At 45.3% G+C, this 25,003-nt stretch overlaps 1 protein-coding gene across 1 annotated transcript in view; it reads right to left on the bottom strand.

Annotated features, from left to right (window-relative positions):
- Positions 1 to 19,958, bottom strand: part of CCBE1 (collagen and calcium binding EGF domains 1) — a 146,189-nt gene extending 126,231 nt beyond the window's left edge. Inside the window, exons 1-2 of the mRNA XM_056849066.1 lie at positions 19,804 to 19,958; positions 18,912 to 18,992 (exon numbers count right to left, since the gene is read on the bottom strand). Coding sequence (XP_056705044.1) covers positions 18,912 to 18,992; positions 19,804 to 19,958 — 236 coding nt within the window. The remainder of the gene's footprint in view (positions 1 to 18,911; positions 18,993 to 19,803) is intronic.
- Between the last annotated feature and the right edge of the window lie 5,045 nt (positions 19,959 to 25,003).

Raw genomic sequence — 25,003 nt, 5'->3', positions numbered from 1 at the left:
CAAATATCCCTTTCCCTCCTGCACCTTCTATGGCGCAAACTGCCTTATCCTAAAGAAGATTTGCAATGTAGAAAGGGGTCCGTGATCTGACATGCTGTTGGCCCTCTATTCTGTCTCTTTCCCAGCATGCTCAAGGGTCAAATTAAATTCAAAATCTACCCACCCACCCCAAAAAAGTCTCAATCTAATTCCACTCGGACAGAGTTTTGTCATTGGAAAAGGTGTGACACAAATCTAAAATCTTGCTGCTGTGCTAACCAGCGTGGTGTAGTGGTTAAGAGCAGCGGACTCTAATCTGGAGAACCAGGTTTGATTCCTCACTCCTGAGTACCCAAAGGTTGGGTGGAAAATAACTCAATAAAACTATGAAATATATTTATTAAAAAGCGCTCGTGCATATATATTAAAAACAAGCCCATATGGCAACAAATACAAGTTTGATAATCTAAAACCACATGCCAAACGTGTTTTGGCCCCCAGGTCTTCATCAGTGGTCTAATAAAACATATTATGCACACATACCCATAAATCAATAGATTAAAATAGTCCATCTAAGTGGTTGATACAAAAGCACACTTTGCATATAAAGGTCAGCCCAGTCCATAAAGAAATATTTAGACTGCATTCCTCGGATGTGTGCTTTTACAATTTAAAACATATTTTAATAACAATCTGATATCATAGGCACAGAGTGCATTTGGAATAAATCTTTAAATACATACCTGGGCTGTTACAAAATCGTTTTATCTGTTGATTTATGTCTATGTGTGCATAATATGTTTTACTAGACCACTAATGAAGGCCTGGGGGCTGAAATGCATTTGGCACATGGTTTTAGATTATCAACCTTTAGGGTTGCCAGGTCCCTCTTCGCAACCAGCGGGAGGTTTTTGGGGTGGAGCCTGAGGAGGCGGGGTTTGGGGAGGGGAGGGACTTCGATGCCATAGAGTCCAATTGCCAAAGCAGCCATTTTCTCCAGGGGAACTGATCTCTATCGGCTGGAGATCAGTTGTAATAGCAGGAGACCTCCAGCTAGTACCTGGAGGTTGGCAACCCTATCAACCTTATATTTGTTGCCATATTGGCTTGTTTTTAATATATGCATGAGCACTTTTTAATAAATATATTTCATAGTTTTATTGAGCTCTTTTCCACCCAACAATGTTGGGTACCCAACTTTGTATTTAGGTTGGGTCTTTTTTCCTCTGTCTGTTTTGTCCAGTTGATTCCCCACTCCTCCTCATGAAGCCTGCTGGGTGACCTTGGGCTAGTCACAAGTTCTCTCAGAACTCTCTCAGCCCCACCTACCTCACAAGGTACTTGTTGTGGGGGAGGGAAGAAAGGTGATTGTAAGCTGCTTTGAGACTCCTTATGGGAAAGCAGGATATAAAAAACAACTCTTCTTCTAACGCTACTTACTCCACACAACAACTGTACTGAAGCCATCATGACTACTCTAGAGTAAGGACCACAGCACTCATTATGACATTCTTGCACACGGCACTTCCATGTAAGATATAATTACAGAATAGATCTTCACACATAGTGGTCACACAAGTGTGCATACAAGTGTGTACATGGTGTTGGGAACTCAAGGCTAGCCACAACTTCCCATCACATATACACATAGTGTGTGCAGTATGTTTCAGAGGGTAGCTATGTTGGTCTGCAGTAGAACAGGTAGATTCAAGTCCAGTAGCAACTTAGAGACCAACAAGAATTTTGGGGTATGAGCTTCCAAAAGTCAAAGCTCTGACGGAGGGAGCTTTGACTCTGCAGTATGAGACACATGCTTCTTGAATAATCAAATATGCCAGTATGCACGCAGGTTACTTTATCAATCACATCAATGTGTATGTCTTCTATGCTACCCGATGTGTCCAACATAGAAATTCCTTCTGTGTTTTAATTTCATAATTTGTGCAATAGCATTCTGAAATTTCGGCCCGGTGGTCATTACCCAGAGGCAGAAGAAAATAAGTTTTAGAAAAGGTAAAAAGCCAGCTTTTGAGTTCCCCAATGAAATTTTTGCATGCATAGACACATGCATATACACAGTGTCATAGTGGTGTAGTGGTTAAGGTGTCGGACTAGAATCTGGGAAACCCAGGTTCGAATCCCCACTCTGCCATGGAAACTCACTGGGTGACCTTGGGCCAGCCACACACTCTCATCCCTGACCCTGGCTAGTATTTGAATGGGAGACTTCCAAGGAATACCAGGGTCGTGATGTGGAGGCAGTCAATGGTAAACCACCTCTGAACATCTCTTGCCTTGAAAACCCTACGGGGTTACCATAAGTCAGCTGTGACTTGACGGCAAATACACACACACAGGAGCCCTGTGGCACAGAGTGGTTAGCTGCAGTACTGCAGTCCAAACTCTGCTCACGACCTGAGTTCGATCCTGACAGAAGTCAGTTTCAGGTTGCCGGCTCAAGGCTGACTCTGCCTTCCATCCTTCCAAGGTAAGGAAAATGAGTACCCAAGTTTGCTGGGGGTAAAGTGTAGATGACTGGGGAAGGTGATGGCAAACAACAATGTAAACACAGTCTGCCTAGTAAATCAAAAGATGTGACATCACCCCATGGGTCAGTAATGACCTGGTGCTTGCACAGGAGACTACCTTTACCTTTATATACATACATTCCTACATACACACAGTGGGGGTGAGAGTCAAACCAACTGGAAGCAATGCAACTAAGGTTGCCAGCTCTGGGTTGGGAAATACCTGGAGATTTTTGTGGTGGAGCCTTGAGGAGGGAGGGGTTTGGGGAGGGGAGGGACTTCAATGCCGTAGAGTCCAATTGCCAAAGTGGCCATTTTCTCCAGGTGAACTGGAGATCAGTTGTACTAGCAGGAGATCTGCAGCTAGTACCTGGAGGTTGGCAACCACAGATGCAACATGTTCTTTGGAGGCTTCTGGGAACTGGCCACTGTATTTAGCCCCAAGAGACTACCAGCAAAAGTGTCACCCTTTGTGTTGCGGCCCACTTGCTTGCAGTGGCTTTCATCCTTTAGGAATGTGTAAAGCGGAACGGTCTTTCAATGCACTACACTCTGTGAGCAACAGCGTTCAATAGAAGAAAATAAAGGGAGCGCCATTTGTTTTCTTTTTAAAAAAAAACCCGCTCTCCAGTTAGCACCCCAATTAGCCAATGACAAAAGCACAAGTGTATTTCTGCTGAGTTTGTGGACTTACCTTGATGCTATCAGGCTTAAAGTATCCCTTTCATACTTTGAATCAAGGGCCTGCAATACTGTATCCCCTACTGGCAAACGTTTCAACAATTAAGATAAAGGCCCAGCCAATTTCCTGTGAAGGAACAAACCTTAGATCCTGTTTTCAAAGATACCACAAACCTTGCTAGAATTAAATCTTAAATTGCACGTATACGGTACACACTGCCCTTGGTGACACATCTATAGGGAAGCTGCTGGTATGTTTTTAAAACAAATAATAAAACAAATAATAAAAATAACAATACTCAGCTCAAACCCAACCCCCTTTCTGACTATATATTACTCTTCCTACACCCTTGACACTGAGAGACACTGTCCTTCAGTGTTACTACTCTGAAGATGCCTGCCACAGTTGCTGGCGAAACTTCAGGAAAGAAAATTCCAAGACCACGGTTACACAGCCCGGATAACCTACAAGAACCAATGAACTCTGACCGTGAAAACCTTCGACAATAAATAATAAATGTTTTGCTGTATTTCATGAAGACACGGCAGGGTCATTCGCTCTTTGGCATTAACACCATCTAGCTAGCAGGTATACCAAACAAAATAATGGAAGGTAAGACACTGGAAGTAATGGTGGAGGAAAACACTGCATGTACCACATACCCGAACAAATAAAGAAACAACTGTGAGTAGTATCACAGTTATCTTTACAATAACCATGTTAGGTAGGTCAGTATTACCATGCTCTTATTTAGGATTGCCAATTTTGGGTTGGGAAATTCCTGGGCATTTGGGGTTGAATCTTGGGGAGGGATGGGTTTGGGGAGAAGAGGGATCTCAACAGGGTATAATGACATAGATTCTCCTCTCCAAAGCAGCCATTTTCTCCAGGATAAATCACCTCTGTCATCTGGAGATCAACTGTGATTCCAGGAGATCAACCCTTCTTACAGGCAGTGGCCAAGGCTGTCTAAGACCACCTAAGCTGCATTCAGATAACTTATTGAGTCAATATTAAGGCCAAATGTGCATGAACTCTTCTTATTGCTGGGCTCATGCAGATGCTGTGCTCCTCCATCCTCCCCTTCCTTCTCGCAAAGGACAGAACAATGAAGTAATCCTAGTTTAAAACTAACGCTGGTTACCCATAAGCTACAAATGTAGGTAAACATTGTAATCAAATTCTGTTTCCTTACGCGCGCACACACACACACATATAGATATAAAAACTGGAGTTCTAAGCTTTAATGAAAACCTGGTTCAGAATATTGGGCTGCAGGTTGTGGAAGGACTACCGTGCTTGAATTCAAACATCACAAGTAACCAGGGTGAGCAGCAAACTGGTTTTCATGCACATTTACGCTTAATGGTGGTTTGATATGATGTCTGAATGCAGCTGCAGTAAGATTGTTACTGAGAGGGATTACCTTTGAACTTGAGTCTTCCCCAGTTAGGGATGCCAGCCTCCCAATGGAACCTGGAGATCCCCCAGAATTACAGCTCATCTTCAGACTCCAGAGAAAGGAGGGACTTCAATGCCCTAGAGTCCAATTGCCAAAGCGGCCATTTTCTCTAGGTGAACTAATCTCTGTCGGCTGGAGATCAGTTGTAATAACAGGAGATCTCCAGCTAGTAGCTGGAGGTTGGCGACCCTATGCCATGCATCTACCCCCCCCCTTTTCAGGAATGGGCTGCCCATGTCACTATCCTTTGAAGATGAGCACACAAAAAGCTAGAAAAAACGAAATTATGCTATGAAATTCATTAAAAAATCTTCATTACTGTCTACAGCTGGGGTCCCCAATACTTTTGAGCCTGCGAGCAGGTGGCAGGTGCTGCTGAAAGATGTTATTTTAATCTGCACAGCCAAGCAGATCTCCAGTGGCCAATCAGAAGCCTTGCTGTGCAGCAGTCCTACATGGCCCCACCCACTTTCTAAAAACACTTGGCGGGCACCTGAAAATGCATCAGTGGGTGCTGTGGCACCCATGAGCGCCACACTGAGGACCCCTGATCTACAGCTTGCATTGATGCATCATTCCCTTTAACTGGAAACATACCAGTAGGATTGCCAACTACAGTTTGGGAAATATCTGGAAATTTGGGGTGGAGCCTGGGGAGGGAAGGATTTGGGATGGGAAGGGACTTTAGCCAGGTATGCTGCCAAAGCGTCCACCCTCCAGTGCAACCATATTCTCCAAGGAAACTGATCTCTGTAGTCTGAAGATCAGATGTAATTACAGGAGATCTCCAGGCCCGACCTGGAGTTGGCAACCTCACATACCAGCCCTGTTGAAGCGCAACAGTAGAATGGAAAGAACTGTTGAAGATTATATCATGTCTCATGCTGGCTGTTGCCTTTGGAAAATAAAAATGGATCTTTTATTTTCACTTCAGTTGCCAAAACGTATTACTTCAAACGTTTTGCATGTTATTCCTGTACTTTATTACAGCAAATATAAACACACACAATAGAGCTTGGCAAATATTACCTCCCTGAAAGATTTTTTTAAAAAAAAATCAGTATTATCGGTTTTAATGAATTATTCCAAATAAATATATTAGATATTTCTGCACAGAGTTCCAGCTTAAGATAATATTTCCCTTTGGCACTCAAGAAACAGCAGATACAAGATAGCCAGTGTAACGTCAGACATAATTTTCCATATTTATATTTTTAAATCAGCATTAGCAACTGTTCATATGCATGGTTGCATTTTCTACTCCAGCCAATTAAACTGCAGGCTCAAGTCCTTTAACTTCAAAGTAGTGTGTTTGCAGAGGCAAAAAAAGGTTCTCATGGGAACACAAAGGAGTTATTTCATGATAAAAACAGGGTCTGTTGGTCTCATATGTCATTTTTTTCCCTATGGGAACAAATAGCAGGGTCACCAGAGGCCAAAGTAATACATCCCACATTTTATCCCTAACAACAGAAGAAATCACTATAAAGAACTGCTGCTCTGAATCAAAAGGAACAGTGAATTATCAGCCAAAATCTTACTAAAGAGCAGTCTGTGAGTATTTGCAGTGAATTAGTTTATCAACCATTCAAGGTCTGTAAACACAAAACCATAGAGATGAAAGAGGTCGCAAACAATACCTAGGCTTCCTGTGAATGGGAAAGGCACTTTAATCAAAAAGTCCCCGATCAATTCGCATATAGCCTTCATTTTAAAACTACAGTTCTCTGTACATACAGCGAGAATGAACATACATGGAAGGGCAGGGCATACTCCCCTTTCAGCGCAATTGTGACCCCCTACTTCTTCCAGGGATTCTGATCACACAGAGAGAGCTCTCCGCACAGTCACGAACAGCAGAATTAAAGTCATTGAGCTTAGACAGGAGAAATTCTGCATAGGGTTGCTCTGTAAATGTCTGTAAAGCACTTACCAGAACCTGGATTCTGAAAGTGTGACAGACTCTTTGTTGGAGATGTCTAAACATTTGGTAGAGAAGTTTACAAGCTCCCTCCTGGACTGCTCCAGAGGTATATTTTGTGCATGTTTTCTTAAGACAAAGACTGAGGTGGTAATCCTAGATGGCAAATTGCAGGTGCGCTTTACCAAAGGTAGTAAATTGTGTTTATAGAATCATAGAGTTGGAAGGGATCACCAGGGTCATCTAGTCCAACCCCCTGCATAATGCAGGAAATTTACAACTACCTCCTCCACACACTCCCAGTGACCCCTACTCCATGCTTAGAAGATGGCCAAGATGCCCTCCCTCTCATCATCTGCTCAAGGTCATAGAATCAGCATTGCTGACAGATGGTCATCTAGCCTCTTCTTAAAAACCTCCAGGGAAGGAGCACCCACCACCTCCCGAGGAAGCCTGTTCCACTGAGGAACCGCTCTAACTGTTAGAAAATTCTTCCTCATGTCTAGACGGAAACTCTTTTGATTTAATTTCAACCCGTTGGTTCTGGTCCGACCTTCTGGGGCAACAGAAAACAACTCGGCACCCTCCTCTATATGACAGCCTTTCAAGTACTTGAAGATGGTTATCATAACACCTCTCAGTCTTCTCCTCTTCAGGCTAAACATACCCAGCTCCTTCAACCTTTCCTCATAGGACTTGATCTCCAGACCCCTCACCTTCTTTGTTGCCCTTATATTGATTACCTCGTGAAAATAGTTAGATTCAAGTCCAGCAGCACCTTGGAGACTTTTTTTTTGGGGGGGGGGGTATGAGCTTTCGAGAGTCAAAGCTCCCTTTGTCTAGTTCTGCTAAAATCTAGCTGTTCTACTGCAGACCAACACAGCTATCCTTTGAAACGATCCACATGAAAATCAAGAGAGTCAAGGAAAATCAAGGGAATGTACTTGACTGTATTGGAGAAGTATGTTGAGAACATCTATGAATGGCTTTAGGGCACCTCATTTTGTCAGCTGTAACATGGGAATGTTAATGGCACGTCCCTCAGGGAATAAGGATTGCATAATAAAGTTCCCAAATAAACAAGATATTGTTTATTAATGCGATACCCATAATAAAGTATCATTTCACATATGCTGAAATGGCTGAATAATCCTAGGCAGAACATGTTTACACACAACGCTGTTTATTTAAGATCAGCTAGACAGTTCAAATATGCAGTACAACCTGGATATTTATACCATGAAAAGATACTGCCCAAGTCCACAACGACTAACATGTGTTCTTCTGCATTCTTATGAAACTAAATAAAGGCAACATTCTAAAACAAAATACAAATGAAACCAATGAAAGTGGTGTTTATATATGTGTGAGTGTGTGTGTGTAAGATATTTATGAGTGCAAGTAAATGCAGATCAAGATGTTTTTCACAGCTTGATCATGCTTTTATTCACATACATAATTTCAGATTTTATCAATGGGTAATTTATCATTTCAACATTAAGGAAGGGTACAAGAACTTTTTGGAAAAGCCAGACCACAAAACTAGGGTTGCCAACCTCCAGGTAGCGGCTTGCGAAACAGGACATTTTACCGGAGACCTATTTTGGCTTTTACCCATGCAGCTTACAGGACTCAGAGTCTTATGCATCTTTAAGGACCTAGAGTCTCACGAACGAGTTGATGTATTTCCAAATGGATTCTACACATGTACAACATGATAATGCATCAATTATTTGTACTAATTAATGTATGTGCATTTGATTTTGAATAAATGCATCAATCATTTGTACTAATTAATGTATGTGCATTTGATTTTGAATATATTTAACAGCATATTCTTGTCTGGAATATATTTTTTGCCATAAGTGCTTGTGATTTCCAGTAACCTCCAGGTACTAGCTGGAGATCTCCTGCTAATACAACTGATCACCAGCTGATAGATATCAGTTCACCTGATCAGTTGGAGCAGTGGATTCTGATCTGGAGAACTGGGTTTGATTCCCCACTCCTCTACATGTGCAGCGGAGGCTAATCTGGTGAACTAGATTTGTTTCCCTGCTCCACACATGAAGCCAGCTGGGTGACCTTGGGCCAGTCACTCTCTCTCAGCCCCACCCACCTCACAGGGTATCTGTTGTGGGGAGGGGAAGGAAAGGTGATTGTAAGCCGGTTTGAGTTTGCCTTAAGTGGTAGAGAAAGTCGACATATAAAAACTAACTCTTCTTCTTCTCCCTAGAGAAAACGGTTGCTTTGGCAATTGGGCTCTATGGTATTGAAGTCCCTCCCCTCCCCAAACCCCACCCTCGTTAGGCTCCGCCCAAAAAAAACCTCCCACCAGTGGCAAAGAGACACCTGTCAACCCTACACAAAACAGAGACATTGTTTTGTTTTAGCATTGTCAGTTTCCCATATTACATACTGTAGAATATGCAAAACATGTTACACTAATTATCTCAAGGGACAATCCATGACTCTAGAGTTGCCAAACTCCAGGTAGAGCCTGGGTTTTTCCAGGAATTCCATCTGGTATCCTGTTCCCCTGGAGAAATGGCAGTTTTCAAGGGTGGACACTATGGCATCACATCCCTGCTGAGCCCCCTACCAACCCCAAACTCCACCCTCCCCAAATCTCCAGGAATTCCTTAATCCAGAGTTGACAGCCCCACATATCCAAGACTGTTTTAACTTCTTTTGGTTTTTTTAGGTTCTTCAGTAATCATCATGACAGCACACCTATGGGCAAGGACATCAATGGAACTAAATAGGGCATCAATAGAACTAAACAGAGGAGAGAAGAATATTTGGCAAGGAATATTTTCAGCAAGAAAAAGAACTTTTGGAGGGCCCAAAATATTTCCTTATCTCCTCTGCAGCTGTTTGCTACAGGTTTGATATAATTTTATGACTTAAAATTAGTCTTCCTCTTAGTAATGGCAGCACCATTGTGTGATCAAATTAGGATTGCCAGGTCCCTCTATGCCACCAGCGGGAGGTTTTCGGGGCAGAGCCTGAGGAGGGCGGAGTTTGGGGAGGGGCTTCAATGACATAAAGTTCAGTTGCCAAAATGGACCCTCTCCCTCCATGCCAAGGGATTTTGTCGCTTCTGTCTGCCCACACCCTCTGTGGGTCAAAACTCTCCTTCCCGAGGTTGACAGGAAGATCCTATCTAGCCTCCTGCACCCCAGATTCCTGTCACCTTCTGGGTATGAGATTCCAGCCAAGAGATGAGTTAGCCATTTCATTGCCTCTGACCAGGATGGCTGTTTGCATTTACAAAGCTTTGATGCCTCGGTAGTAGGTTAGGGTTGCCAGGTCCCTGCTTACCTTGGGCGGGTGCTTCTTACGGGCAGGGCTGGGTGGAGGGATTGGAGTGTGCCCCCAATGCCACTTCTGTGGAGTCAGAGCGGGCACACAGCAGAGCCAGGAGGAAGTCTCTCGCCTCCTCCAAGCTGCAAGCCAGATAGGGACCAATCTGGCATGGAGTTTGGAAAAGGAGGCTGGAGCATTCCCGGGAGCACACGGGGGGGGGATCGTTCCCCCCTTTCGGCTTCTGCCCGCTGACCATCAGCTGGTCAGTGAGCAGCTCGGTTGATTGGCGAGCAATTGCCCACCACCACCGGGCAGTTATGGGTGATACTCAGGAGCAATTGACTTCCTTCTTTCTGTCTGTCTACTGCTCGCAGAAAAAAACTTTAAACAACCAAGTCTGGGCTTTGTGCCAAGCCCAAGCCTCAAAATAAAATGCCTATCTCCACAATGGTCACAGTGGACCAGGGATTGTCCTCCTTGCCCCCGGATTCCCTGAGTGTTCTAGCCATAAAAGTGGCATTTCTATCCCCAGCGTTCTGAGCTTCTGAGTTGACAGTGTTTGTTTTGCTTTAAATAAATAAATAAAAACAGCCCACACTAGCTCTTGACTCCAAATCACAGCACAGCCAAACAATTTTGCTGGTGGCCTTGGAAGAGGCACACTGTATCATACTCAACTCTTCATCTGTAAAACATTGATGGTAATGTTTAAATACACACATCTTAAGGCTTGACGGTTGCGATCTAACACAAAGTTAAGTTTGCTTGATTTCAACAAGTAAATCAGCTTGTCCAATAATTTTTTATTTCATCATTTTATAATGCTTGTTGGGGGGAAAAGTGACTTGTTGGGGGAAAAATCTGTTTAGGAATATATAAAGAATGTGGCTTACAAATTCACATTAGAAGAATATGCTTTAGAACTGTACCTCCAGATTCATTTCACCTCTGAAAAGGGGGCAGAAACACTATATTACAGATTATTTCAAAGGAATTGCTATTTGGCGAAAAATCAGTCTTAAATAAAAGCCCGTGAGGAAAGTGAGAAGTACATGTAGACACTCAGTACAATATTTTAGGAAGAGCAACAGGACTGCTGGTTTTCCTCTCTTACCCTCTTCCCATTCTCCCTTTCTGTCATTTGAGAAATGGTCACAGTGGACCAGGGATTGCCCTCCTCACCCCAGGATCCCCTGAGTTTCCTAGCCATAAAAGTGGCATTTCTATCCCCAGCATTCTGAGCTTCTGAGTTGACAGTGTTTTGTTTTTTAAAAATATATTAATCCCTAAATAAATAAATAAAAGCAGCCCACGCTAGCTCGTGACTCCAAATCACAGCACAGCCAAACAGTTTTGCTGGTGGCCTTGGAAGAGTCACACTGTATCATACTCAACTCTTCATCTGTAAAACATTGATGGTAATGAACTGTCGTGAGCTAAACTGGATGGGATAATACTAACACCCACCAAAATGTTATGGACGGAGATGATGAGAAATATTTCAAGTTTCAATTATGTAGAAAGATTAAATAAATCAATATAAAACAATCCTGCACAGTGCTTCAAGATGTTCTATTCAAATTGTTTCCTTGTACATGGGAATTTTGGGCTACCATCCACATGCCACATGAGTCAACAGCATGTAGGGTTGCCAGGCCCCTCGTCGCCACCAGCGGGAGGTTTTTGGGGTAGAGCCTGAGGAGGGTGGGGTTTGGGGAGGGGAGGGACTCCAATACCATAGAGTCCAATGGCCAAAGCGGCCATTTTCTCCAGTGGAACTGATCTCTATCGGCTGGAGATCAGTTGTAATAGCAGGAGATCTCCAACTAGTACCTGGAGGTTGGCAACTCTAAACATTGGGCAGGAGGGAGGGATCACTGAGGAAATGTCCGATGAAGCAAAAATGTCTTCACCCACTGGTGGAAGACAACTGCAGATGGAAACAGGCGAGTTTCCCTGGAGAGAGAATTCCAGAGTTTTGCTGCCACATCTGAGAAGGCCCTCTCCCAGATTGCCATTAGGGTTGCCAGCCTCCAGGTACTTGCTGAGGATCCCCGGCTATAACAACTGATCTCCAGCCGATAGAGATCAGTTCACCTTAGGGTTGCCAACTGCCTGGCTGTGGTGGGCAATTGCCCGCCAATCAACCAGGCTGCCCACTGACCAGCTGATGGTCGGTGGGAGGAAGCAGAAAGGGGGAAGCGATCCCCCGCACACTCCCAGGAAGGCTCCAGCCTCCTGTTCCATGCTGCAAGCCCAACTGGGCTTGTAGCATGGAAAGGGAGGCTGCAGCATTTCTCCCAGCCCTGCTGTGCGCGCACTCAGAGTGTGCACACAGCGGGGCTTTGAAGGCTCCAGCCGCCCGTTCCACATTGCAAGCCCAATCAGTCCCAATGGGGCTGGCAAAGTGGAACGGGAGGCTGGAGCCTTCCTCCTAGCCCTGCTGTGCACGTGCTCAGAGCGCGTGCACAGCAGGGCTAGCAAAGAGGAAGTGGAGTCGGGAGCGTGCAGGACTCCCTCCACCCAGCCCGGCCCTTAAGGAGCTCCCGCCCAAGAAAAGTGGGGACCTGGCAACCCTAGTTCACCTGGAGAAAATGGCCGCTTTGGCAACTGGATTCTATGGCATTGAAGTCCCTCCCCTCTTCAAACCCCACCCTCCTCAGGCTCCGCCCCAAAAACCTCCCGCTGGTGGCGAACAGGGACCTGGCAACCCTACATGCTGTTGACTTATGTGGATGGTAGCCCAAAATTCCCATGTACAAGGAAACAATTTGAATAGAACATCTTGAAGCCCTGTGCAGGATTGTTTTATATTTGATATATAAATACTCATAACACTGCGCAACTGCGCCTGCAGTGTATTAGCATTCTGGGTCTCTGAATCAGTCTTGTAGTGCACACATATCATCCCAATTGTTATTTGTCTTTCATATTAGCAACATTCACACATGGCCTGTAAGCACTGCAAGCCAGAAGTTTAAATGGACTTTATTGTTCATTTTCTGTCTCAGTGTTAATCTCACTGGAGCAATCACTACAATTCAAAGTACCTCTCCTTCATTAAAAAGCCTTATCTATAGGAAAGTGGATCAAGTTACTCAGGGGAGGCTAGTCATATGATACCTTGTTTGCTATTTATTTTGAAAGTGTGTCCTGGTTCCCTGACCCTGCCCGTTAATCTTCAATACTTGGAAATTTAGCTCAGTATAATTTGGGGTGGTTCCCCACCCCCACAAAAAAGCTGGATCTAAAAGAACTCCTCACACAACCATCTTCCCAGTTTCTCTCATCAACCCCAAGTATGAATACAAGCTTACCCAAATCTGAAAGGGGGGGTCAGAATCAAAGGCCAGAATACTCAATTAACCTGGTCAGCAGTAGACTAATAATAGTCAAGGTCCATTTTAATTATTAATTTTACATGCTTTTTAAAGAAAGAATGGAAGACCTGTCTTTTACACTGTGAGGAGGGTCACCAAGAAAACATATTGAGCCTCATCTCTTTCATTTCAAAGCCCAGAACCTCTCTGGAGCCTTGACTTAACCCTTACTGTTCATACCCTACTAAAATGAAGCATAAATACAGGTAACTCCTTTCATTTGCATTCATCCCTTGTTTTCTTCTTGGCCCTTCAATGGTTCTTAACCCGTGACCCAAGAGACACCAAATTTCCCCACTGACCCTTCAGATAGTTCCCCAAACCATAATAAAAACAATAGACAGAAATGCTGGAAAACCTGGGGTTTCTTTAAGGCTCCTGTCATTTATTGTAGAGGCAATTTCATTGTTCAGTTTAAATTTCAAACTTTAAACAGAAAAGCAGTTTCCTTCTTCAGTAGTGCAAGATGCTAGTTACAGTGAGTGCTTCCAAGAATTCCCCTGGCTTTGCGCATGATTCTCCCCTGTGTGTCTGTGTTTAGCATGGCCGGATTACAGCCACAAAGACAAACACAGCAGCTGTATTTTGCTATGGAAGCGTTGCAGAGGTTTTCCGATGCAGTGCCCAAGGTTAAAAAAAAAGTGAGGGGGTCTCCAAAGAGCAAGCAAATCAGAAGAGCGATCTTCAATTACAGCCCTGTTTAAAGAGCTGTGCTTTAATCAGGTGCACCTACAGCAGGCGAGCACACGGTGTTGATGTGATTTCATTTTCTGTACAACCCCCCCCCCCAGCTCTATTTAAACACTGAGCACGAAAAGAGGCCACTATGACAGGCCCTTTCTGATGTTAATCATTGCTGCCTGCCTGGATTGAGTTAACAAGTTTTATAAACAGCATGCAAACCATTAAACCAGTCATACATCTTCTAGATCTGCCTTCAGCAAATGTTTACATGTGCAGCGCAATCAGCTTCTCTTAAGGCACACGTGGAGTCTCAGAGAAACACATTATCCTCACACTTTCCCACCAAACAGTACATAACGCTTGACAACCGCATAACAAAAGCCACAATCACGGAAAAAGAGCACCAGCTTCCCCGCGTCATCTTAGCATAACAGAGAGACACCACCAGATACAAAGTGCAGACAGGGCATGGTTGACAGTACCACCCCAAATGCAAACATGTCAGACAACTTAATGCTGTTATAATGCTCAACAGAAGCACGTTACTATATTTTCCCTTTAAGAATGCAAAAGAACATAAAAATAACGTAGTTTTTCAGTCCTATAGACAGCATGTTTCTTGTTTGTATATTAAGGTGCTAGAACGCAACAGGAGCATCTGAGACATGAAGGGAAGTGTGAATAAACTGTCAGCCTGCATTGCTATTACAACTCTGTTCCCCCTTGGAAGGCTGGAACCCTACAATGTGTTGATATTCTAGCACAGTGGAGCGCTGGTAGGCGTCCCCACAAAAGTAACTTCACAAGAAAACAGATTTTCATAGTGAAACACCATCTAGAAATAATATGTTTTATTGTCACAAACACCTCCTCCATTAAATACTGTGTGTGTAAATTGCCGTCAAGTCACAGCAGACTTATGGCGACCCATTTTGGGTGGTTTTCCAGTGCCTCTGCACAGCAACCCTGGTATTCCTTGGTGGTCTCCCATCCAAATACTAACCAGGGCTGACCCTGCTTAGCAGCTGAGATCAGGCTAGCCTGGGCCATCCAGGTCATGGCCTGTTAAATACTAGCACCTTCAAATCTACATACTCCTGTGATTACGACAGAGATCTCTGCTCTCCCGGTTAGAACACACCATGTTTGCTTCAGTCAAATAGGTACAGCTGCCAGGTATGTTTCAAAGTCAGGTACAAATTCACTCCAACCCAAAAACTCAATGACTGACCCACAAGGTAAATGGGCAGATAGAGTTGTGTACACAATAGTTGTGTACACAATAGAGCTGAAAGTTGTGTTTTCTCAGTATACTATATGGCAACGGGAGATAATATGCAGAGAGGTGAAAAACACCCTTGTGTTGTATGCTATAATCAAACCACTTTTACATGACAACAGTTTATCAGATCCTGAAAGGATCTTGTGTCAAACACATTATATCTTGCAAACTATTTTTTTTCTCCAGACAGCAGTAGGTAACAGCTCTCACATTAACTTCAGTAATGAACCATCTTACTTCTGTAGCATTTGCCTGGGTATTGTGACAGGGTTTAAGGCTACTGTCACTTCACCCCAATGCAGAGAAGAAAAGATGTGGCTAACTCACAACCTCTTGCATTGAGTGGGCAATGATGAACAGGAATTCAGCCTAAGGAATTCCTCGCTATTCGGGAATTACCCAAAGTCTTTTCTTGCACCATCCCAGGGGAAAGAACAGTAATCTACTGCTTGCTTTTCCAGCAGTATTCATGCAACACCAATCTCCCAGAGGTCAAGAAGGAACTTCACAGCAATAAACAAGCAATAATCTCAAAAGCGGCAGTTCTAATCTTATGCATACTAGGGGCTATGTAATGCTTAACAAAGGACAGACATGGGTATTAGCTGTACACTTTAAAATGTGTAGAAGAGCCTTGACAGAGAAATGCACTCCGCTTAAATCAACCAATCTTGCAATGACATCCCCCTAACCAATCATATTTACCCAGAAATAAGTCACACTGATTTCAATACAACTCACCACACAGTGAGTATATTTAGGGCTTCAGCCTGAATTCCAATGAAATGTGTTTAGGGTCAGAGCATAAATTCTCACCACATGCTAACTATTTCTGAAAGAAACCCAAGGGTTCTTGTACAAGCAATAACGGGATTGCTAAACACTCGGACTGAATTGCTATAGGTGTTTATCATGGAAGGAAGACCACTTCACTATAGAGTGGGCACAGGGATTTCTGTAAGTGGAGCGCGCAAAATCCAATGAAGTCCAAGAGAGAGAGAAGAGTGATACCATATCACTCCACTGAGCAAAGTTCGAAGCCTTCGTCCAGCCTAAGGAGACTTACATCAACTTAAGCGGATGTTCCTCCAATGGAAGAGCCTCTTAAAACTGCAGAAAGGTTCCTTAGGCTGGATAAATTTCCTCCAGTCTAAAGCAGGATACATGCCAGTGCATTTTGCTATTTATATGATTTTTTTAATGGCAAGATTATAACTATAGGGAAAACAGCCAATAAGGGGACCATTTGCTCCCTCTGTTAGGGCAAACTACAGGAAACCCTGATACATAATTTAGCCCTTTAAAAAAACAGCCACAAGGGCAGATATGGATCAGTGCCACAGTTCTGGGGAGAGGAGGGTTAACTTCCCCCCCCCCCCAGTGCTGTTTCCCTGATCAATAATGGTCCCCCTGAGTGGCTTTTAGTATCAGTAGGGGGCAGGGAAGACAGCTACTGTATTGTATCCTCTCATAGTTACACTGTGTAGAAACACATTGAACTGGTTAAGAATTACAGGATATAAACGGTTAATTTTTAAAAATTAAAATAAATAGAGAAGCTGAATGAAGCTATAGATGCTGCTGGCATATGTGTGTGTGTAAAGTGACGTCAAGTCGCAGCCGACTTATGGCAACCCCTTTTTTGGGGGGGGGGGTTTCATGGCAAGAGACTAACAGAGACAGTTTACCAGCGCCTTCCTCTGCACAGCAACCCTGGTATTCCTTGGTGGTCTCCTATCCAACTACTAACTAAGGCTGACCCTGCTTAGCTTCCGAGATCTGACGAGATCGGGCTGTACCATGATGCCTTCCCTCCGCTGCTGGCATGCCAGCTCATAAATTTATCTTGCTGGGAGGAGAGGATCATACGAGTGAGTACGGGAACATATGAGGCGGCCTGCCAGATTAGACCAGGGGTCCATCTAGTCCAATATCCTAATTAACAGATCAGCCAGCAGCAGTAGAAAAGAGCAAGAGTCCAGTAGCACCTTAAAGACTAACACAATTTCTGGCAGGGTATGAGCTTTCTGAAGAAAGGTATTTGAAGAAGTGAGCTGCGGCTCATGAAAGCTCATACCCTGCCAGAAATTTTGTAAGGTGCTACTGGACTCTTATGGTTAGCCTGGATGGCCCAGGCTAGCCTGATCTCGTCAGATCTCAGAAGCTAAGCAGGGTCGGCCCTGGTTAGTACTTGGATGGGAGACCACCAAGGAATACCAGGGTTGTTATGCAGAAGCAGGCAATGGCAAACCACTTCTGAACGTCTCTTACCTTGAAAACCCTACTGGGTCACCATAAGTTGGTTGCGACTTGATGGCACTTTGCACATACACACACACCGGTCTCTTGCTCTTTTCTACTGAGATTGGCCAACAGGTTGTCCCAACAAATAGGGCAGAGCGGGCAAGGGCCCTAAAGTTGCCTGCTAACACTGGTGATCCTCAGCCAACTGCTTCTGAATGTGGAGGTTCTCTTTAATCATCATGGCTGATGGACCTCTCCCGCACACATTTATCTAATTCTGTTAAGAAGGTAAGAAGAGCCATAATGGATCAGGCCAAAGGCCCATCAAATCCAGCCGTCTGTTCACCCAGTGGCCAACCAGGTGCCTCTAGGAAGCCCACAGGTCACTTATGCCAGTGGCCATCACTACTTCCACTGGCAGCTGATGCCACAGTTTGCCACGTCCCCTGAACAGTGGATTCCCAGATAAGCCAGTAGAGTCCCTGATTAAGAGGCTCCTGATGGGTGAAACTCCACCCTTTTCGCTCCTAACTGCCAAATTTTGCGCCATCGCAATTAGGGCACATTCACACTGCCCAAATAATGCACTTTCAATCCACTTTCAGTGCACCTTAACGATTGTTTGCAAGTGGATTTTGCCAGTTCACTCAGTAAAATCCACCTTCAAAGTGGATTGAAAGTGGGTTGAAAGTGCATTATCCGGGCTGTGTGAAAGTGCCCAAAATTCGCAAAAAAAGCATGGAGAAAAATTATTAAACCTTGCTATACTTTTAGAAATATTAAGATGTTAGGTTAATTCTCGTGATGCGTATTAATATTTTACATATTGATATCATTAGACTTCTATCTCATTTTGTAATTATTAAACCTTGCTATACTTTTAGAAATATGAAGATGTTCAGTCAATTCTCGTGATGCATATTAATGTTTTACATTTTGATATCATTAGGCTTCTATCTCATTTTGTAATTATTAAACCTTGCTATACTTTTAGAAATATGAAGATGTTCAGTCAATTCTCGTGATGCGTATTAATATTTTACATTTTGATATCATTAGGCTTCTATCTCATTTTGTAATTTGTATTCCTTTTGCCGTTCTGTTAAGTTCAGATAGTTTTGCGTATTAACTTTTGGGGGGCCAAACCGACCGTGTCAATAAATACGCAGTTTTCACGCATGCTGAACGCTGCCCTTTGAATCCCCTTTCAGCGCCCTTGAAGGCTCGTTTCCGAGCGGATTTCGCCCTTGCGCGCAGTAAGACCCAGCTGCGAAGCGGCCTGAACGCGCATTGGCGGCCACGTGCGGAAGCGCCCCCGGTTTGCCACGAGGGCCGGCCGGAGGAGACGCTGCCCCTCCCTCAGGCGCAAGCCCCCCTCCCTCCCCGCCCCGAGCGCGCGCAGGCAGGCAGGCAGGCAGGCAGGCGGGCGGCGCCACTGACCTGAAGCAGGTGGTGAGCTCGCCGCTGGGCTTCAGGCACGGGTACTTGGTGGTGGCCACTTTGCTGTCCGAGCAGACCTCCCTGCGAGAAGGGCGGGAAAGCGCTGAGTCCCCCCCCGTCACAACACACCACCCCAAGCTCGCCCTCGCCGGGCAGGGCAGGGCGCGGCGGTTGTGATGACTGGCTGGGGTTGTGTGTTGTTGTTTTTTTTTTTTTAATATAATTTTTATTAGATTTTTTTTCTTTAAGAAAATATAAATCTAATAAAAATTATATATATATATATATATATATATATATATATATATATATATATATATATATATATATATATATATATATATAATTATAAATTATAAATGCATTGTAAATTATAAAAAATTATAAAATTATAAATGCATAATTATATATGCATAATTATGCATAATTATATATATATATATATATATAAAACAACAGCATTTATAATTTTATAATTTTTTATAATTTTTATAATGCATATATATATATATATAAAATTATAAATGCTGTTGTTTTATATATATATATATATATATATATATATAACAACAGCATTTATAATTTTATAATTTTTTATAATTTACAATGCAATTATAATTTATAATTTTATAAATATATATAAAATATACATATATGATTTTTATTAGATTTATATTTTCTTAAAGAAAAAAAATCTAATAAAAAATATATTTAAAAAAAAAACAACAACACACAACCCCAGCCAGTCATCACAACCGCCGCGCCCTGCCCGGCGAGGCTGAGGCTCTCCCGCACCTCCCCAGAGGAGAGCCCGGTGGGCGCGCGGCTGGTGGCAGTAGGTGGCTGGTGGTGGTGGCAGCCCTGCCTCCGTCCCTCCTCCTCCTCCACCCACCTGTCGCTCTCCTCGGGCTCCTCGCGGTAGGTCCACGCGTGGCCCAGCGCCGCCGCCAGCAGCAGGGGCAGGAGCAGCCAGGGGCGCGCGAGCCGCGCCAGGCGCCGGGCACCTCCTCCGCCGCCGCCGCCGCCGCCGCCGCCCGGCAGCACCATCGGGGGGCCCTCGGCTCTCCCGCTCGGCTAAAGGGGCTGGGGGGGGGGGAGGCCGAAGGAGAGCCGCGGGGGGGGGGAGAGTCGCTGCTGCTGCTGCTGCTGCGACGGGGCGGGCGGAGGGAGGACCGGGCAGGGGCGAGCGGCGGAGAGGCGCGCGTGGGGTGGGCTTGCCGGCCGTGGGGCGCGGGAGGGCTGGCCTTGTCTGGCGCCTCGAGGGGACGGAGAAAGGGGGAGCCGGCGGCTGAGGGGCTCAGTCTGGGGCGGGGGGGGGAGACGTGTCAGGGGCAAGGGGGTCTGGATAGGAGGAGGGCCTCTTTGCATCGGCGGCAGAGTCGGTTTTTGATACGCCGGCTTTAAGGAAGACTCCAACCGGCTCGCGATCGCCTTCCCCTCCCCGCGACAGACCCCCTGGGAGGTAGGTGGGGCTGAGAGAGCTGTGACTAGCCCTGGGTCACCCAGCCGGCTTCGCGTGCAGGAGCGGGGGGACGCATCCAGCTCGCCAGATCAGCCTCCGCCGCTCCTGTGGAGGAGCGGGGACTCGAACCCGGTTCTCCGGATCAGAACCCACCGCTCCAAACCGCTGCTCTTAACCGCTACACCACGCTGGCTCTCAGAGGGAAGCGATCCTGGAGGGGGGGCTTAAAGAATGGTGCAAGGGGCAGCCTGGAGGGCTGGCTATAGGGCAGAGAGGAGACGACGGGCCTGGGGCTTCCTTGGAGGGCAGACGCAAGGAAGAGGATGGAGATTATCCTCAAGCACGGGGCCAGCTAGAGGTTGGGGAAGAGCGGGCTGAGAGGTCGCCTTCGCAACGTCTGGAGAGAGCAGGATCCTTCGAAGGATAAAGTTTCTCGCCAAGTTGGGGGGGGGGGAGATGGGAAGGTGTAGGCAGAAGCTGGTGGGCTGCGCGGACGGGGGTGCCAGCTAGTGGAGAGGAGCAGGTTTCCAGCACGGGACAGCCGGAGGGGGATCAGCTTTCCAAGAAAGAGGAGCGGGACTGGGGGTGGGGGGGGTGAGAGGAAGCGCCAGATGCAGCAGGACGAGCAGAATCGGGGGCAGTCGGAAGCTTAGGGATGGGGGGAGGGTAGCCAGATGTTTTGGGGGCGAGGATGCCCAGACGGAGTCTCGAAGTGGAGTTCGCCGGAGGGCAGGAGTGGCCGGGAGGTTTGGGGAGGAGAGACTGAGAAGGGGTGGAGGGGAACAAGCCAGGGAGGAGGAAGGAAAGAAACAGACGTTTTGCAGCCGGGCTTGGAAGTCGGCAAGTGGGCGAGGAAGGCTGTGTAAGGACAGCGCCTCTAGATGTAGAGATGAAATCCAAAAAAACAAACAAAAAAACCCAGACAAGTTCTGTGCCAGTCTGATTCCTGGAAAGGGGGGCGGTTTTCAGTTTTGCGCAACTGGGGTCTCAATAGAACAGCTATGGGTGTTAAATCCCTGGAAGCCTCAGTTAGAAATCTTACTCTCGTCGGGTGTTATTCTGAGGCTCTAGGACTCCAGTTTTTTTTTTAAAAGCCTCTCTTTTTCTTACTGCCTGATCATTGCCTTCCCTGTGTGTAAAGTGCCGTCAAGTCACAGCTGACTTATGGCAACGCCAGCAATAGGGCTTTCAAGGCAAGTGAGAAGCAGAGGTGGTTTGCCATTGCCTTCCTCTGCAGAGTCTTCCTTGGTGGTCTCCCAGCCAACTACTGACCCTGCTTAGCTGCCCAGATCTGGGCTATACCATGCCGCCTTCCCTCTCACCTTCCCTGTAGAGAACTCCAAAGTTAGCAAGAACTGGTATGAGTAGATTTCATGAAAGCACAAACATGTATGAACACACGAAGCTGCCTTATACCGAATCAGACCTTTGGTCCATCAAGATCAGTATTGTCTAGTCAGACTGGAAGCAGCTCTCTAGGGTCTCTCTCATCATCTCCTGCCTGGTCCTTTTAACTGGAGATGCTGGGGACTGAACCTGGGACTTTCTGCATGCAAAGCAGATGCTCTACCACTGACCCACAGCCCCTCCCCAAAGATTAAGCTTTTTCTCATAACAGTACCAGGAGGCGTAGAGATCTCCATGAACCAAATGTCTGCGCTGCTTGCTTAGGAGACTTAGGAAATCCCTACTGTGCACAGTTTAGTTACCAAGGATAACAGCTGGGAGGAGGGGGGTTAAAAAAGGAATAAATGTAGATGATAATAATAATAATTTGTGTGAGATGTACTGTTCCTAAACTGAAAACATGATACAACACGTATGTGCTCTCATTTTTTGCCTTTGTAAAAACACCAAGGAAGGGACATAGCCCAGTTCTAAAAGTGATGCAGAAGGCCCCAGGTTCAATCTTCGGCATGTGGTCTTAAAAGATCTCACGACTGGGAAAGCTCTTTTGCTGCCTGAATGCTTAGAGAGATGTTGCCAATCACTGCTGACAGTCCTGGTCCAAATAGCCAGGTGGGTATAAGGCAGTTACTCTGAGGGCCAAGCCAGACATTACAAGATGCACAAAGAGCTCTAAGACCCACTATAGGGGTAGCAGTGTAGCTTCTAGTTTGGCCTCAAGGCAGGCTAGGCTGACCAGCAGTGACTTGTCCCCAGGCCAACCAGTGAACTTCATGGCTGGTCAGGCAGGACTTTGTTTGAGTCAAGGATGAGAACCAGAAGGCATTTTTGGTGCTGGTCCTGGAACTTGCAAATTGACAATAAAAGCCAAGAACGCCCTTGGAGCTTGTATAGCATAGTGGCTGAGAGAATTCGCTGTGATCCTGATTCAAATGTCACCACTGCCAAGAACTCACTAGGTGGCCTTGGATAGACCCCTCTCAACCACAGCCCTCCCATGTGTTATACGGAAATGACACTCGTCTACATTATAGACTGGTTTAAGGATTAGAGATAATGACTTGAGAGAGAGGTTTCAACAAGGGAAGCGAGTGCTATTTACATTTTAGGTATAACTATGCAATCTGCTTTTCCTCCCTATTAGTAAGCCTCTGCATATAACAGGCCAGTGGGCCAAATTTCCAAGGCCAAAGGTGGTGATCCTAGGCAGGCTGAAACAGACATGTGCAAGGTGATCTACAATGCAGCAAAAACCTCTAGCTAAATATATGTTGAAGGTTGGAACTGGCCAAGAGTTGTCGTTTATGCATGGGTACTTTCACTCATGTTTGTTCCTGGTCTGAATCAGTTATTCCGTGGAGTTATGCATGAGTTTTCCATCCATTAGAGATGACCTCATGCCCAGCCCTTGCAGTGTCCATGTCTTCTCATTCTTCTGTTGATCTGACTCGTCCACCTTCCCTGAGCAAAGCCCAGGTGAAATCCCCATGCATAAGGCAAAGCGCGGGGCATGCAAGATTCAAATACTGCTTCCTCAGAGCTCTTTCTGAGCAGAAGAAAGGCAATTGGGTTGGGGGGGATTTTCTCTCCCAGTAAGCTCTACAAGTAAGTCAGTTACAAAGCAGCCTTTCAAGGGGCGGGGACTTGATTTGAGCTTGGAGACTGCTGGTGCAGAGATTTCCAACAGGAAAGTGAGGGTCCAGCAAGCAACAAACCAAAGGGAAAACTCTCATGCATAAACAACCAGTGAGAGGGAAAAAGTTATCTTGGAGTTGCAGTGGATATTTCAATGAAAATGTTGACTCAGTGTATAGCAACAATTTAAAGAAAGGAAAGGAAAGAGGCAGACACCAAACTGAATATTAAGGAACTGAAAATGAAACAGCCAATATTGTAATGCCCCTATGCAGATGTATGGTGCGCCGTCATTTAAATATTATGTGTATCTCAAACAAGACATTGTAGAGTTGAAAAAGAAGAAGAGTTGGTTTTTATACCCCGCTTTTCTCTATCTTTAGGAGTCTACAAGCGGCTTACAATCGTCTTCCCCTCTCTACAAGACAGGTAGGTGGAGCTGAGGTAGGTGGAGCTGAGAGAGATCTGAGAGAATGTGACTAGCTAGCCCAAGGTCACCCAGCAGGCTTCATGTGGAGGAGTGGGGAATCAAATCCTGTTCTCCAGATTAGAGTCTTCCGCTCTTAACCACTACATCACACTGGCTCTGCATGTTGGTGCCGAAGAGGGCAACTAAGATAACTGAAGGATTGGGACACCATTCCTGTGAGGAAATGAAGCTACCTTATACTGAATCAGACCCTTGGTCCATCAAAGTTAGTATTGTCCACTCAGACTGGCAGCAGCTCTCCAGGGTCGCAGGCAGAAGTGTTTCACATCACCTACTTTCCTAGTCTCTTTAACAGGAGAGGCCAGGGATTGAACCTGAGGCCTTCTGCATACCAAGCAGATGCTCTACCACTGAGCCACAACCCCTCCCTGGGCCATTTCAATTTAAAAGATTGGGGGTGGGGCGTAATAGAGTTGAAGGGAGTAGAGAAAGTGGGCAGGGAGAACTTTTTATCCATCCCCCATAGTATAAGAATTCAAGGGGTCCCCATGAACTTGGTGGGCAGCAGGTTCAAGACGGACAAAGGGAAGTGCTTTTTAGTCAATGTATATTTAAATGGCAGCAGAATCAATGCTAGTAGACCTAGCAAAGGCCACTAAATAGACAGCTTTAAAGGGGGATTGGTCAGATTCCTGGATGATGGATCAGTCAATAGCTACTAGCTATGATGACTAAAGGGAACCTCCACAGTAAACTTTGAATACTAATGCAAGGAAACAGCATCAGGAGGACTTGGTCTCTGTGCCCTGTCGGTTTACCTTCTAGGGCAACTACTTAGCCATCGTGCAGTAAAAGTGTGCTAGATGGATCACAGGTCTTATCCAGCAGGGCACGTCTTATATTCTTTATGTTCTTACTACAAAACCTTTTAAAAAGGAAATGAGCTTTGAACTTGGAAGTCTATGATTCATCCCTGACACATGTATTTGTGTTAAGTGCCGTCAAGTCACTTCCGACTCATGGCGACCCTATGAATCAATTTCCTCCAAAACATCCTATCACTGACAGCCTTGCTCAGGTCTTGCAAATTGAGGGACGTGGCTTCCTTTATAGAGTCAATCCATCTCATGTTGTGTCTTCCTCTTTTCCTGCTGCCTT

Source organism: Euleptes europaea, chromosome 4 (genome assembly GCF_029931775.1).
Source record: "Euleptes europaea isolate rEulEur1 chromosome 4, rEulEur1.hap1, whole genome shotgun sequence".
NCBI classification, from domain to species: Eukaryota; Metazoa; Chordata; class Lepidosauria; order Squamata; family Sphaerodactylidae; genus Euleptes; species Euleptes europaea.
The sequence above is the reverse complement of the archived record's forward strand: the minus strand, read 5'-3'. Positions and strand labels throughout refer to the sequence as shown.